At 41.7% G+C, this 16,926-nt stretch overlaps 1 protein-coding gene across 1 annotated transcript; it reads right to left on the reverse strand.

The window, feature by feature from the left end:
• Window positions 1-280: 280 nt before the first annotated feature.
• On the reverse strand, window positions 281-16,220 carry TMEM26 (transmembrane protein 26). Its single transcript, XM_063164037.1, has 6 exons — window positions 16,030-16,220; window positions 12,906-12,984; window positions 7,677-7,790; window positions 6,915-7,135; window positions 5,857-5,933; window positions 281-3,619 (listed from the first exon to the last, which is right to left on the reverse strand). Exons 1-6 carry the CDS (start codon window positions 16,218-16,220, stop codon window positions 3,204-3,206), a joined length of 1,098 nt encoding a protein of 365 aa, XP_063020107.1. The 3' UTR covers window positions 281-3,203.
• Window positions 16,221-16,926: the final 706 nt, after the last annotated feature.

The following is a 16,926-nucleotide window of genomic DNA, read 5'->3' on the forward strand; positions in this document are numbered from 1 at the left end:
TTTTAAGTAATTGCACATTTTCTTCCATTTCCACATGGTCACAGAGAACATAGTACAGTACAAATACCAACAGGAATGCAATAAAATCATCGCTGTTGTTTGTTGTTTTTCCTGCTTAGGGCTATGATCTTATTTAAGCCAATGTCCAAAAGAAAGGAGGAATACATTTTAGCCCAGGAAAAGACAAGTGGTAAAACATTTTAGTGAGGTTTAATATGGAATAATTTAGAAGGACAAGGCAGGAACAACCAGAATAAATAACAGTAAATGGCCAGATATCTGTTTGCAGAACAGATTTATTAATGTGGTCTCCTGGCTTGAGTAAATAACGGTTAAGATAAATGTTCTGAAGTTCTTCCATTTTGGAGGCTTGAATTTTCCCCATCTGAAGGTTTACTGCAGCTTTTCCTGCAGAGCAAGCATGACATTTTTGGGTACACCACAGCTTCTGGCAGATCTTCAGGTGAATCCAGTCTACCCCTTGCCTTGTGCAGAGCCCTGGAAGGCAATGGGGTGGCACCAGGGCTCCCCACAGCCAGCTGCTGCTTCAGCTGCCTCCAGCAGCCTGCTGCAAAACACAGAGCTGCAGTGCTGCTCCCAACATTTGAAACAGGAAACTGAGGAGGGCTTGCAACTGGGGTTGGCTGCTCTGCCCAAAACATACAAGTTAACTAGACTTTTTAATTGCCATTTCCAGGCTTCTCAGTGGAGTAGAGGGAGATGCATGTCACTCCTGCTGCTACCTGGTGTATGTGATTCCTTTCTGTACCCAAGTGGGAATTTATAATACTGCTTTGTTAGCCTGGATTTTCTTTTGGTTTTAAACAATCTGATTGCCATCACTGCAATAGTGGGGACAAAAAAAGGGAAGCCCAAATCTACTTTATTGTAAACGCTAAGAGGATCTGGCCTATATTGTCTGTGAGTGAACGAGGATGGGATCTTGTAAACACCTAACACTGGAGTGAGTTCTTAGCACCATAAATGTGATTAGAAGCTTTACTGCTGTTTAAAATTGAACAGCCTGAAGACCAGGAAATAGAGTTTGCTGTGAAATATTCCGGCTGTAACCAGTCTCTGTACTGCTGACCCCAGGGGATCTTGCATTTGCTGCAGGCTGAGTCTAGTAGGCAGTTTGTTGCTGAAGGAAGATTTGAAATAGCAAGTTTTAAAAAAGTACATCCTTGCAATTTTTGTGCTGATGAATTTAGAATAATGTCCTAGCAAGCTCAGTACACTCCAAATTAATTAGCAGTGATCCTTTTAACAGGATAATTACTATATCAGCAAGTGGTAAACTCAAAATGAATATGAGTAGTTCCGGCTTGCATGCACAAGGAAGAGCTGTCTTATGGTTCTACCAAGTGATTCTAAATTCATCCCAGTGTGAAAGGTTTTAGACAGCACAGATCATCATCAGAGCTGTCACTTTTTTTGCCTCTAGACTTGAATTAAAATCCAAAATGAAGCTGCATTCCATTTTCCATATGTCTACCTCACAACACCATGGCAAGTGGGGATTGGCTTTTTAAAACTGCTGCTGGAAAAAGGCTGAAAATAAGCAGAGAAGGAGGTGTTGCACAATATTACTACTATATAAAGGGTAGACGGGGCTATGAAGCACGTGATACTTCCTTATGGCTGTTCATTTTCTTCCTTCATAATGGAAGGGTCTTATCCTGCACAGAACAGTAACAACTCACAAGTATAAATGCACGTTCACATCTTTGGTGTTTGGGCTTTTCAAAGAATAAATGCATCATTGTTTATCAGACTGTGGATAAATAAGTATATGACTGCTGCAATGATGGCAGAAACACTTCCATTCATTCCTGAAACCAGACCCTGGTTTTCAGATAGCTAAGGCTTTAGAAAACAAGGCTTAATTTGGTGCTTTAATAGTGAAATTACCTTAATTAGGTCACTTTATATGATTTTCTGCTCTCTTTCAGAATGGATGCAGGAATCTGTAAAAGCACCTGCCATTTTCTGTGAAAATAGAATTTTTAGGCAGACTTTCAAAAATCACTTATCTTACTTTCAGCTTCTCTAAGCTAAGTCGAGCAAATGATCTTACACTGATCTCAAGTGTGCTCTTGGGAGAAATTGGGGCCCGTGTTGTTCACTCCAAATGTGAAAGTAGTAAAGTATTAATTATTAGCCATTTCTTAAAAATGGATCTTGACACTCATCAGACCAGACAATCTCTCAGGTTATTTCATGGGACCTTGTGGTGCTTTATGAAACATGAAGCGCATGCCTAAATCCTTTGCCTTAGACTGCCTTCAGCAGCAGTGCTATCTTCTTTCTAGAGAGTGTCTGCGTCTGGGTCAGGCTACTAATAAAAATCATACAAAATGGAGACATTTAAAAAACTGTCTCAACTGTAAAATCACAAAGAAAAAAGTATTTACAAAGATTTTGGTGAGGTTTTCTCCATGTGTGTTGTGTGTATGTTCTAACTGGTAGAAATAGAAAGGCAAGCAACTCTGTAGAAAATGCCTGTAGCAAATGCAGCTGGCTTCCAGCGATTAGGGCGCTGATTTTTCTTTTTGTTAAGGTTTAGGTTATTCAGACCAGGCAGGTCACAAGAGTCTTTTGTATGTAGTTTCATGGTGTTGCATAGTTCTTAACTGAATCCAGCCAAAGATGAGGTAACATCTGAAGGTTTCCTTAAATTTCTGGAATGAACAATGTTCTCATGTCACAGTAACAGCACTAACATGCCTGCACAGTTGTTGCTGCTGAAGTTCCTTCTGTATATGGCAAATATATTGTTCATCACACTGTAGTCATAGCCCTACTATTTTAGTAGAGCTCAATGCTTTTGTGCTTCCTATAAAGGACAGGCTTGTCCTTCCACTTGAGTTCGTGCAAGCACATAGGTCAGCACAATGCCACCAATGGGAATAACCATTCTTGTTAGTGCTCCCAACCTTTCTTGATACTACAAACTATGGCTACAAAATCCCTGTGAATAATATAATATGGAACTAGTCAAAACCCACCATACAAATGGATTTTAAAAAGGTCCCATTGCTAACAATTTGCTTGAGAAAAGTTCCCCTACAGTTTAGAAGAAATTAATGTTCTCTTGATGGAAAAGATGACTTAGGTACTCAAGATGTATTTGATCACAGAAACTGACACAGCCCTTCTGAAGAAGCAGTGGGAAATGCAACCTCTTCCAAGTCAGTAATTGCTCAGTGATCTTCTGAGGGAGCTTGGGATTCCTCTTTTGGAGGAACAGCAACAAACTCTTTCATTTCATTCTCTTGGCGACCAGTAGCATGGGCATGAGCTTCATAAGGCTCACATGGGCAGCAACAGACTTCTCCTTTCCTGCTCTTCTGCAGAACGGTGCTACGGAAGTCTAAGGTTATCACTGCCAGGCGGTACAACTGCAGAGTCACAACTAAGATATTCTTAGCTGTAAAAAACACCAGCATCTGATTGAATATTCTGAAGTGGCCCATGAGAATTGAACGCACAATGAAGAAGGGGCCATCCTGTATGAAAAGACTGACACCGATGTTCCACAGTTCCGCACTGTACCTGCACAGCAGCAGGCTGGGGATCCGCCTGGCCGACGCGCTTGGTTTGCAGCCAATATGCTGTACTGCAAGGAAAGCAGTCATGTTAAAACAATTTTGTGAAGTGGAGCCAGGGTTGGCCTAAAGGGCACTCACAATACAGAGTACTCTGGATTATAAATGCATTCACCTGTAAACTGTGCAACATATAGCATATCCAGTTTCTGGGATGTTTTTCAGCAAAACACGCTGAACTCACCTGAGGCACTTATGTGGTCTGACAAACAGGATTAAAAACCACTTCCCCTTTTGTATGCCTCAAACCTCCCAGTATTTATACACTTCTATGACAAAAAGCAGAAAGAGACCACCTAATGATTCTTTACAACTTCCCCAGACCTTTAATTTGGTAAATCAACAGGCCAGACCCGTATGCATCCTTAAGAAAAAAACTGTGCTGAAAAGGAACAGCCAGTGCTGTAGCACTTCTCTTTCTTCCATGCTAAGACACTGCTTTTAAAATATTCACTAGATAACCATTGCCTTTCTCACGTGTCATAGTAAGAATAAGGTCTGTCAGTGCCAGGCAATATTGAGCACTTTGTGGTTTCTGTCTGCCATGTAAGACTTGAGGCACAGATACTTGTTTTTAGCCTTGTGGGTATCAATATCACACAACTGCTGGAACTTGCATACATGGGTTCCCCTTGGCTGTAAAGGTGGTGGTGGGCCCAAATGCCCTCTATGGTGTAGTGTCCAGAGAAGGAGCATCAGAAGGGTTTGTGGGGGGAAATTTGGCTGTGTCTCACAGAAATACATGAAGCTTAATTAACCTGTCTCTTGGACAGGGAGATTTCATTGGTTTAAAAAAACATCGTTGCTTGTGATGCGGTAACAACTGCCAAAAATTGCAGCTTGCCAAAAGAATTCTATTGTTTGAGTCAATGCTGGGGTGGGGGGAGAAAGAGATGAGACTCAAATGGAAAATGAGTTGTAAAATATAGAAATTTGCTGAATCCATTAGGCAAAGCTTCAGCAGCAGCTAATTTTTTAATATGCTTCTGTGCCATTGCTGTTTAATAGTCCTAACTGCACTGCTGTAGTCTAATAATAAGCGCCTAAAAATTTCTTTTACGTCATGTTTGTGTGAATAAACATTCTGATGCTTGAACAAAAAGTACTATCTGTGCAACTGTATAGAACTACCTAAAATGAACTGTACTCATAGTAATTTCAGGGAAATAGGTGTTCAGTAATTTAATTTTAACTGGTAGATGTAATTAAATAAATGGAAAAGCAACGGCTAGAGGAAAAAAATGAACAGATTGTTTAAGTGCTATCTGAATTTTTTTGTGTGGTAGTGATGTATATAGGATGTTTTTTATTTGGTTGGTTGAGGTTTTTTAAACCTGACTGCTGTGCATCTTTAATAGAATATTTTAGCAGTAGCAGGAATTTTAGCTATGATAAAGCTGAAATGTGATTGCATCTGATTTTTTAGGAGGTGAGCTGCTGAGCTGGAAGGCTGAAATATTTTCATAACTTCCCTATTGGAAACCAAGCCCAGCAGCATCCATGAAGAAAAGACTAATGAACAAAATAATATTTCAGGAATTTTTAATTTATTATTCTAGTCAGTGTGTTAGCCTAGAAATCTATTTTGTATAGAAGGTACTGAGGATAATGCATTTTTGGACTGCTATAGTTGTTGCAAACTTGTTGTGATTGGAGGCCAAAATGGTTGGAACAGATGATGCTCCATACAGCTTTCATTGTTCTTTTTGGACAGGGAGAAGCCCTTTCTGCCCAGGAACAAACACAGCCCTGAGCTGGCTGAATAGCTGGCCCTTTTGGATTAGGATAACATCATACAGTCCCAACATCATATGGTCCTTTAGGTCTCCAGTGAATAGGTAATTTCTCCTGTGCTTTTGGCTGTGCTGTTCTGTGGTTCACAAGTGCCTGCCTCTCTGTAGGGTCTAGGACCTAACCAAATTTGAGGCATAATAGACCAGCTCTAACGTGAGAGCTCACATAGTGAAGTTTAAGGCAGTAACAGGCAACTGGAGCAACACAATAGTGCAATCATTTTTTCCTTTTCCTGAAAGTAGACAGCTCAATGAGAGAGATCAGAGGTTAGCCAGAAACAAGTATTTCCTCAAAAGAAACCACAATGAGCTTTCTTCAAAAGCTGCTGAATATGAATTCCTCTCCACCAGAAGTCCTTAGTACAGCCTGTATGTAGTGTGTGCACAACCACAAGATGTACCAGCAAAAACTTAAGGGCATTTTTCTCTTTTCTTGTTTGTGTGCAAGTACTAACCTGCAAGATCAAGTGGAAACTGTAACATACTCCAGGTCCATACAGCAAGAATTGCATTTATGAGAGCGTAATTCTTCCTATGGGAGGGGAAAAAGTGGTAACAATGAAGATGCAGTTTCTTTATGAGATCACAAAAAAGTTTCCTGTAGTGTTTGTAATAATTTAAAGGGTAGCTGAGTGAAACAGTGATTGGTTTATTTATATGTGCTTTTACAATGCAACACTAAGGAAAACAGAAGCACCTTTTTGTATGGAGTTTTTGCTGTTAAGGCTTACATATTCCAGCTGTGTAATTACACTAAATATCTGAAGCTAATGTTATAATAATAAGCATATGAGAATAGACTCTGTGGCTCAGAGGGGATATCTTTACCCTTGTAGTGATTACACATTCTTTGCAAGCCTGAAGCTTCTCTGCCAAGTGGGAAGGACTCTTTTCCTGCTCTAAAAGCCTTGCTATGATACTTACAAAAAATAAAATAGTATTTGTTAGAGAAGATGAACATCTTCTGTGACTCTTTCCTTATGATGGATGTTCACAGCTCATGTCTCAGCAGTGTGAGGGGGAGGTGAGCTTACTTTCTCGGGGAGAGATCAGAGTGTTGAAAAGTCACACCAGACTCTGCCATTCCCTTTCTTCTTATCTTTGAACACTTTGTCACTCTACCATGAAGTACACATGAGATAACCAAAGAAGCAACTTGGATAATGAGTCACTTAAGCCAGCTCTAGTTGCTTCCTTGCTCATCTGAAACAATTCATTAACCTGAAGGAGGCTTACTGTGTATCCAGTGTTTCAGCTCCTGTAGCTGTAAGAACTCCTGGCAGTCAGGCTGCTTGTTTGGCTCCCTGAACCCTTTCATTGTGATGATGTGACATGCTTCTCTGCTGGCAACACATGAGTAATCCCCAACAAAGCTCACAGGACTTTCACGGGGGAAAGGCAAGAGCAGGCACACAGAGCCCTTGAATGCAGCCTTCTGCTTTCTATGGGAAATGCAGTTTTACCAGTCTGAACACTGCACATTACACAAATATCATCAGCAAAAAATCCTTACCGAACATCCTCAATGTCCAGGGTCTCGCTAGCAAATTCAAGTATATCTGCTGCTGTTCCCACAAACATGAGAAGCAGCTGAGACAATTGATCCCGGGTGATTTCAACTCCAATGGGGAGAAGCCATCTCCCAACTACCAGTAGCAGTAGAAAAGTCTGGTGGAGAGCCAGTGTCCATACAGTCTCACAGATTGTGGAGAGCTGATTGACAAAGACTTTAGCCTGTTTAAAAGACAACAATAATGTACTGTAACTTCAGGAGACTGATGTTAGAGATACTGTCAGAGACTGTATTTGTCTTAGAGCCTGCTTTTGTTCTCTTTCACGTTGTATGAGAACAAATAATTTCCATCTGGCAGGCCTGGTTTTAAAAGGCATTTTAATACAAACTTTGGATAATGAATATCAAATCTTTCTCTATGTACTACTCCTCCTGTTCTCATTTTTCAATTGAGCATTGTGCTTTGCAGACTCGTTACCCAGGCACTTTCTAAATTCAGTTACTGAGATTCACAAGAGAATGGTAGGGTCACCTCTTCTTTACACAGAGACTGGTCTTAGCAACAGTAGCATGCTGTTTTTTCACAATGTGGTTTTCTAAACTACAAATATATATATAATATACATATCCTGGGTTGTTTGCCCTTTTTTTTTTTTTGGTTTTTTTTTTTTTGTTTTTTGTTTTGTTAATTTGTTTTACTCACAAGGTGCTTATCTCTAATTGTCGTAAGATCTCTACCAGAAACCGGAAAAGGTGCCCTACCGTCTGAATGATGTGGTGATCTGTTCCCTCACTTCCATGACTGCTCTCTCTGGATTGATTGAAGTCTTGATTGCTGACATTGACCTGAACAGCCCCAGGCTCATTGCCACAGTACTGTTGTGAACAAAAACATGACACACATGTAAACATCCCACCCAGGAGCAGATGTGCTCTATGGCTGTGTCCTGTTTTGCTGAACTGCAGAGGGTATCTGATGTTTGCAAAGGTCCTCGCTCTTAATGTAATTCCCCTCTTCTTCAGAAGGGAGGAATTCCTCTCATGAGGACAGGAGGAATGTGTTGGTAGGTTCCTAAGAAAGTACAGGGTTGTACTCCAGAAGAGCATGCAAATTCAAAGGCCAATTGGAGTGGCCTTCAACAAAAATTTGTTCTCAAAATGTCTGCTTCTGTTTTCTACTATCCAGGAAAAGTTCTCTGAAAATGTCACTTTTATTTTTTTGTATGACTTCCCTCAAGGCTGAAAATTAGGTAGGATATATGAGTTGTATCCTCCACCTCTCCTGCCCCTGCTGTGACTTATTTTGTATGGAAATTCATAGGGTGAGAGGTGAAATAAAGGAGTATTTAAGAGAACTAGACCTGTATTTTTGCCTATCCCTTTGAAATAGAATAAAGGATATTTTTACTTCCTACAAGTACACAGTGATCTGGGAAATTGAGTGTTGGCTAAAACATATTGTTACTCCAACTACAGTAAACCAGTGGTGTCTGCAGCACTGTCCTGCCTTTCTACCTTCACACCCAAGGTTGGCCCAGGAGCAGCTGGGGGGCACGGCTCCAAGATCTGTCTTCATAACAATCCATAACATCTCTCTCCATTGTAATAAAAAGAGGATAATTAGAAAATCAAACCATGCTGTTACTATTTACAACCGAATTGCAGATGATTTGCATTTCTCCACTGGGCCCCCCCACCATTTCATTGCATGGGGATTGATTTTCTGCAACAATTGGAATGTGTTCGAGAGCATACTGAGTAGTTGTGTTCAGCATAAAGCCTGCCAATATCAGAGCAATGTTTTTCAGGAAATTTCAGATTCTACTTTGATACTTTTCTTGGTCTCTGATGTTGTTCAGTATCTGGGTAAATGCTGCCTCTTGTCTGACCTTATGGTAGATAAATTTCCTGTGCCTGGAAAAAACTGGAAAAAATGTCAGTGCTTGTTGCTTTTAGAGTTGGCGCTAAAGAGTCTTAAGCTGAATGCTTGTTTTATTTGAACAGTGGGTGTGAGAGTCTTGAAAGATTGACACACAGATGTGGGGAAGATGATGTTTCCATTTAGTCTAAAGTTCTGGGCATGGAAACAGTGAGATGGAGGGGCTGGTACTCTCTGCCTGGCTACAGCCTTGTAGGGCTAAATTCCCTAGGTTTGTCCTTCAACTAAAGGAGAGAGGGAATGGCTTGTTCAGAGGATGCTTTGGAAATGTAACTTAATTGGTGCTCTGAAGAGGCATCTCTATCTGCTGCCTACAGAAAAACCCTAAAGTCTAAGGAGACCCACCCCAAGGTCAAAGTCAGGCTGAGTTACTTCCACTGGCTGTGTGACACAGCTGAGGAGACCACAACCTGAAAATACTGCACAAGTGTCCTAACCGCCCTAGAATACTAAGAAGTGAAGATCAACAAGTAGCCTGGGTAGGGCAAAGGGATGACTAACCAGTGCAGGAGGAGGAAGGCTGACTCTGACAGCCTTTGGTTTGTCATTAAGTCTGCATTTAAGCTCACCTCTCTGGCCCCTTGCCTGGTCTGGCATGGTAATAGGAAAGCAGCCATGAACCTGCACAGAACTTCACATCCAAGGCTGAGGAGCTGCAGGACTCAGCAGCTTGACTGCTAGAAGGAGGCAGAAGAAACCATGCCATGGCTTGCAGGGGAGCTCTTTTAATGTTGTTCTAGTGCACAAAGTTGCAGGAAATACCTCTAAAAAATTAATTCACATTATTGGTGTCTTTGGTAGGTGTCTTTCCTTCTATGTCATTTTGTGAGTACTTTCAGCTGAGAGGTGTGTTACTATTTCAGAACAAGGCTCAGTGATCTTGGACTGATTGGCAAGCTCAGGGCCAGTCCACAGCTCTTCTCAATTGATTCCAGACAGGAAATGGAAATCTGCATCTGCAAAGCCAGTCTCCTGTTTTTGTTTTTTTTTAAAGCAGGCTTCTGTTTTTTCATTTAAGTATGTTCATATCTTGTTTGGGTTTGCGCTTCTCTGAATATTTAATAAGTGGTGATTGTGAAATGATCTTTGAAAATCTGGAGAAGAGCCTTTTTTTACATCACGTATATGCATGTAAATAGGACTACTGGTGCCAGGCATATTTACTTATTGATTTATGGATGTGCAGTGACTAAATGGGAATGTGACAATAAGCAAGTGAATACTGTTTTACTGTTTCATGGGCATTTGATAAACATGATTTGCCCTTTTATTTTAGACTCCAGTAAGTCCTAAATGTTGACTGTGTACCAAGCTAAATAAAAATGGGTTTGTTTTCAGGTTTTTTCTGTGCAAAGATAAAAGGAAGAGGCTGTACACATTTTGTATCAACTCTGACTTGGCTTACTTTCTTTTGTTTCTTGTGAGATGAAGCTTACCGATTCATAAGCCATCTAATCAAAATGGAAATGCTGTTGCATGACATGGTGATGTCCTGCAGAGAAACTCACTGCCAGTGCATGGGGGACACCTGAAACACCAAACTTCTTCCGCCAATTTCTGCTTGCACCTCATTCACAATCTATTGATTTCAAATATAACTGAGGTTAGCTAAAACTTTTCATAATGGGGCCAGCACTGGGGTGTAAAATTGCAACCTGAATATTAGGGTGGAGTACCCTCAACCTATTAATGTGCATGGAGGCTGTCAGTCTGAGGACGTTTTGGAAGAGTCCAGCCCTTCCCTGGAGCAGGCCCTCTGCCAAGCAACAGGTACCTGGCTTGCTGTCTGTGCTTTGCTGCAAACAGTGTGGCTGTCACTATGGAAACACATGTGATGTCAGAAATTCAAAGCACTCCTGACTGCTTCATTTTGCTCATACAGGAAAGCTGAAATGTAAAACATGAAACAAAGATTATCTAAGTTGTTTTCCAAATTGAGGAATATAATGGGTACAGCAAGGAAGGAGTGGTGAAAGATGCAAGATCACTTTGAGGAGCTCATTATGGTATAGTTTTAGCTGGTAAGAGAATCCCACCTCAGAATGAGGCTGAGGGAATGGACAGTGATATTCACTATATCCCCAGAGTGTTCAAGTTAAGGTGGTTAAAAATAATTACAAGGTTTACCCAGTGTCTGTCTTATTCCTGACTGGAAGCCTGCATCAGCTAGAGCCCTGGTAGTTGGGTAAGCCCTACAAAAGGTGCTCAGTTATTGCTTTCTGTGGCAGTGGCACACCAGGCATCAGCAAAGGTAACAGAGCCCTGAAATCCTGAATTAATGTTTGGGTTTTTTAATGGATTAAATGGTTTCAATTTGCTTGACAGCAGACAGCAATTTTTTCACTCTGTACAGTTCAATTGACTTTATAATCTCTTCCAAACATATATTTCACCCCCAAATACATTACCACAAAGCAGTAGTTTCTATGCAGTCAGTATTTCACCTCTGATATATGAATGGCATTATATGTCCAGTTCTGCAGTACACAGAGGCAGAATTGCCTCTGTCTTCAGGAAGAGAGATGCCTATTAGCACCTGCTTTAAATAACAGCACTGACATGAGCAGCTGATGCTTCCTGGTAAGGATTCAACACAAGATCAAAGTTCTACTGCCTTAAAGACCACACACTGTTTTCATAGTGTATATATTAAAAGTGTGGATCTAGTGACCGTATAATTACCCATTCTGTTTGCATTTAAATAATGAAATCCCAGGAATACATCAGTATGGAGAGTAGTGCTAGTCTGAGTGCTGTGTTTGAGATTAATTGTTAGGAAAGCTACTCCCCTTCTGGAGGTATTGTTTTTGAATCAGTTAGATTGTGTGTTTCCAGAACTCTCTATCCTATCTCTCCAGGTATAAACTAAGCTGTTAACTTGATATACTCCCTCTTTAATTCACCATAGCAGTATATCAATAAGAACAAAGTATGCCATGTTCTAACATCATTTTGGGAAATAAACTGCTGCCTTTGACTACAGAATTAGCCTGTTTCTTGGACCAGATTTAACTATGACAAATGTTCTCAATATCCACATTACCTGTCTGTGACTGTTTAAGGAGATTTGGGAAAACAAGAAGACAATAAATTCCTGCTGTTGTATTTAGAAAATGCCTGAGGCATTTTTAGTGTAAACACAATTTTGAATATTTGATTATGCTTCTGTGGACTCTAACAATGTTTCAAAGGAGAAAATGAGGCACTAGGTCTGCTTAGTCTAATTTATGTATTTTCTTCTGTTACTTTTTGTTCTTGTTCCAATCAGAACCTTTACTGCTATGGATGTAGGGCACCGCATATGTGCAAATACGGGCACAGACAAAATTTCCTTTTCACTGCATGGAAGTGCTATAGGGACTTGAAACTAGCCTGCATGAGCTTGACTCAGTGAGACCTGTTGGGTGACGTGGCTCTGTTCTGGCCCTAACTGACCCCAGAACACTTGCCCTTAAAAATTTTACCATATGCTTTAGTCCTGAATTGGAATCCAGCTCCTCTCTCTCCTAGATGATTATGCAACACAAAGAAAGGAAGGATATAAACATTTTCAGATGTATTTCCAGCTGTGGTAACACACTGTGTGCTCTCCTATGTTGTAGCAAACATGAGATAACGTGAGTTTAAGACCCCTTTCACTGATACCTGTCTCAATTCTGACTTGCTTGAAGTTGTGGCATTTGCTTTTAAAGACTGTCAAACTCACTTTATTTTGCAGAGACCTCTAAAGCAAGGGCATTCTTTTACCCTACTGAGCAAGATTCATGCTGGTAACCTGGGGGTGAAAGGCTGTGTTTTTCAAACTTGTAGTCCTCAGTTCCTCAGATAAATACAAATACATGGTCTCATTTTTAGCTAGGAAAGAGTCTCATTATCTGATAATTAGGAAGTGCACAATAGTCATAATATAGCTGTAGCTAGACTGGGACACCCACCAATATGAAAGAGACAACTGGAACAAGACTTTGCAGACTCCTGACTGCATGCCTGAAGCCAACCCATCAAATAATGCATCAATTTCAAACTATTCCATCTTGTCTCATATTAAATACCTGAGTCCCATGATGAATTTCTAGTAGCCATAGTGATGGTACTATGCAAATCAGATATAAAAATATTGCTGGTGAAAACCTGTGAAGGAAAAGAAAAGATATCTTGGTATTATGATACATCATAAATACTTTCCAATGCAGATAATGTTTGGATATATTCTATTTTGTGCCACTGCCATATGGGATATTAAGAAACAGGGTAACTGCAAATAAGAATTGCTATTCTTGCTGGTTTGCTTGTGCTGTGGGAGTATTATAAACAGGTTTATCTGTACATCCATCTAAGGTCATATATGGAAATTTATTAAAAATTTCTTTTTTAAGAGCTGACCAGAGGCACTTTGCTGTTGGTATTTCTATCACAGCATTTTCTGTATTTAAAAAGCCTGTAGCTAACATGCTCTTTCTGATTTCATGAAGAGTGAATTAATACATTGAGTCACTTCACTGAGTGATGCTGAGACAAAGGTTACTCACAATCCTGTGCATTGACACAGGAAAGGTAGAAATAGCATCAGTTTGCCTAAAACAAGCACTGCTTCAGTAGATCTTTTAGATGCAAGCTGTGCATTTAAAATGGGTTCATAAAAATGGATCTTGGCCTTGTTTCCCCACTTGTGCTAACAGTGGTAGAATTTTCTAGTTCTTTTCTCCCTGCCAGTGTTCTATATAACTGTGATGGGTTGGTGCTGGCTGAATGCCAGTGCACCCACGAAAATCATTTATTCAACCAAAACCAGCACAATAACTGATGTTGATGAAGCTTTGTTATCTTCAGCTTCTTTAGCTGGGTTTATTCAGAAGTAACAGAGAGATTTCGTAACTCCTACAAGTAGTGATTCTTGTGAGAGTGAGTTGCTGCTGTTTTCTTATTAAACACATGACATTTGATTGAGGTGGGGGTTTTTTTGGTAATTCTGTACTTCTGGAGTAGGAATGAGGTGCAATGCCACAAATTTTGTATCTAGCTCTGCGTGCTACAGTATAGACTGGGCATTGCTGCAATGCCCTGGGACTAGGGGTGGGTCCACCTTGGGACATTTGCTTGGTTCCTTCTATTCTGCCTCTGGCACATTCTGCAATGAATTTAAACTGCTTATAAGTAAGCAACTGCAGCAATATTTTGGCCAAATGTCATTGCATTTACTGTTTGTCCCTATGTTGCACGTATCTTTATTTTGGTAATCATGACTTTTCCAGTGAAGATTAAGTACTGAGGAAAAACAGAATATCCCGGTGCTTAGGGAAATTGCTGGGTTGCTAAACTGCTCTGAAATGTTTCAAACTATTCCCTCTAAGATAGTTTGGTTTTAATTGTGTTTTTTAGTTTTTCAGGGTTGAGGGGGTGTTGGTTTTTTTGGCAGTGGGTTTTGTTGCTGTTGTTAGCTTTTTTTTTTTTTCTCCTAAAAAAAAAAAAGGGGGGCTAGTGATTGTGTGGGTTTTTAGCCTGGTTATTTTGGGAGAGAACACACCTCTCATTTGAATGGAAGAACTAACATTTTACAGTATTTCCTGTAGGACTTCAGCACACAAAAAATCCATCCAGCTGGCAGGTTAGCAATACTGAGCTAATGATATCACATCAGGCCAAGAGACTTCAGGGGCTTTAACCCTGCCTTTCTTTCAGAAGGAGCAATCTAGAGGAAATATTACATGGCCAGACTTACAAGAAGACTTTTTTTCCACATGTGCTGTTAAATGTTTTAGGCTGGTGTAATAAGTAACAGTCCTCTGTCAATAATGAACAGAGAATATCAGGGTGTTGGAGGCAGGAGTCCTGCTGCATAGCCTGCCCCTCGTCTGGATTGGTGATTGTCTGTGGAGTTGTTTCTACTAACGCTGATGATGTTTGTTCTGTGACTGTTTTCCACTGGAGCAGAAAATTATCCTGATGCAAATAGATGCTGGCCATTTGTCTACAGTACTCATCTATATATGTACTTTTATTTTGCTGCTTAAAGTGTTGCACCACATCCATTTTCAAAATTTTCTTCTAGATAAATTTAGTCCAGTCTTCTATGTATGCATCTAACATGGAACTGCTTTTGGTATCTATTTTTGTTTGGATTTTTAAAAAGCTCCATTAGCAAGTCTTCCTTCATGAAGATTCTGCTGCCTCCTCTCCCAAAATAACTGGTACTGTTCAATCTGCCTGTCTCATAACTGCATTTAGGGCTCTGCTGTTGTTCAATTTTCCAGTGTCCCAGACTTTATCACTGCTTTTATTACATTCAAATTTAGAGCATGGAACTCTTGTGTGAATTGTCACACAACACTTCTTCTGTTATAATGACTTTCACAGGTTGCAATGGGCAGGATTTTAAGAACATGGAAATACTCCAGGGCTCTCTAGTACTCTATTTTTCTGAAGGCCTGCCTGCAGTTTGAGTTTTTAACAACAAAAGGTCCTAGTGAAATCTTGACAATTAGTTATGTGACCGCCTCCTTTTCACAGAGCATTTTGTTTTGGCTGCCTGAGCACTGATGAGCTGTAGATGACAGCAGTAATTCTTTAGAAGCATGTAAAACCCCATGCGCTTGGCCAAGCTCTGCTATGACTAACTTTTTTGTTCATTTCTCAGGCAGCCTTTCACGCATGAAAGTTCCTCTCAAATCCAAGTAGGTAAGCCACTCTTGCTGTATCAAAACAGTCGCAACTCACCTTTTATTTTTTTACGAAGTTTAGGTTCATGCAGTAGCGCGGCGTTAGCGCTGTTGCACGGAGGAGAGCAGGGGCATACAGTCCCAGGGCAGGATGAGCAATGCAGGGCACGGCAGGATGGGTGTACACGCAGGGCATGTGCAGGGCCCCTCCTCACCCTGTGCCCCTGCAGGGCTCAGGAGGTGCCCGGTGCCCCCAGCCCGCTGCAGCCCCACAGCATCCACCGCAAGAGACGCACACAGCCGCACAGAGTGTGCCTCCCGCGTAGCCTGCTGCACCATTGCCCCTCTGAAAGCCCTCTGCCTGGCAGCGGATTAGCCAAACTCTACCAGCCCTCCATCCCTGCCTCCCGCGATCCCCGAGCGCCTGGGCCAGGGCAGCCCCTGCTCTCGGGGGGCAGCTTCCTATCTGCAGCAAGGAACACGCAAAGAAGCAAGCGGGGCTCCGGCGGGATATGCTCACCATTTGTAGCCTCTGCCTTGCTTAAACTTGAGGGTGAGCCCTGTCTCCAGGCACAGGAGAAGATTGAGCAGCGCCAGCAGCCAGTACTTGGGCTCCTTCTTCACGGCGGTCACTCTCCAGACCCCGATGAGCGAGTGCAGCACGAAGAGCAGGCGGGTGACCAGGGCGTTGAGCAGCACCATCGGCTCCATGCCGCCCGCCCGCCCGCCCTGCCCCGCGGGGCCGCGCTCAGGAGCCCTGGCGAGTCACCTTGGCGGGCAGCGGGGAGCCTGCGCCTCGCCGGCACACACACCGCTTCTCCTCCTCCATCTCCACAAAGGGGCCCATTATAACAAAAAAGAAACAGCATCGCCCCTCCCCCAGACTTCCTGAAAAACTTTTTGAAGGGAAAAAAAAAAAAAAAAAAAAAAAAAAGACACGCTTCCATGCTGCAGCGGTTTGTAGGCTCGGAACAGCCCTGGCCGGCCCAAGGCAGGGGTGGGGAGCGTTGTTTCTGTCTCCTCTATCATCGCTCAAGGACCGAGCACGGCGAGGTTTTCCCTCTCGCCCAGTTACCATCGCCCTGCAGCCCCACTTGCTGCTCTCGCCTCGTGCATCTCCAGCAAAGACACAATGAAAGGCACTTTGCTGAAAGCTCCACTGCATTTCTGAGAGTGCAAACCAAACCCCTCTTTCTGCTCTTCCTGAAAGAGAATTCATGATTGGGAGCTTTTATAATTGTTTAATATGGCAATATGGAAAGCAGAACTTGTATGCTTAGTTCAATACTGGAATCCCTTGTGCAGCAGAAGTCAGAATCTGAAATCTAGTCAAACCACTCTATTGTATGATCTACCCCGTGCTTCAGGACTAAAGCAGGCCAGGGCCAGAACTCCAGAAACAGGGATGAAATCTGGG

The sequence above is a fragment of the Melospiza melodia genome, chromosome 9 (genome assembly GCF_035770615.1).
Source record: "Melospiza melodia melodia isolate bMelMel2 chromosome 9, bMelMel2.pri, whole genome shotgun sequence".
Classification (NCBI taxonomy): Eukaryota; Metazoa; Chordata; class Aves; order Passeriformes; family Passerellidae; genus Melospiza; species Melospiza melodia.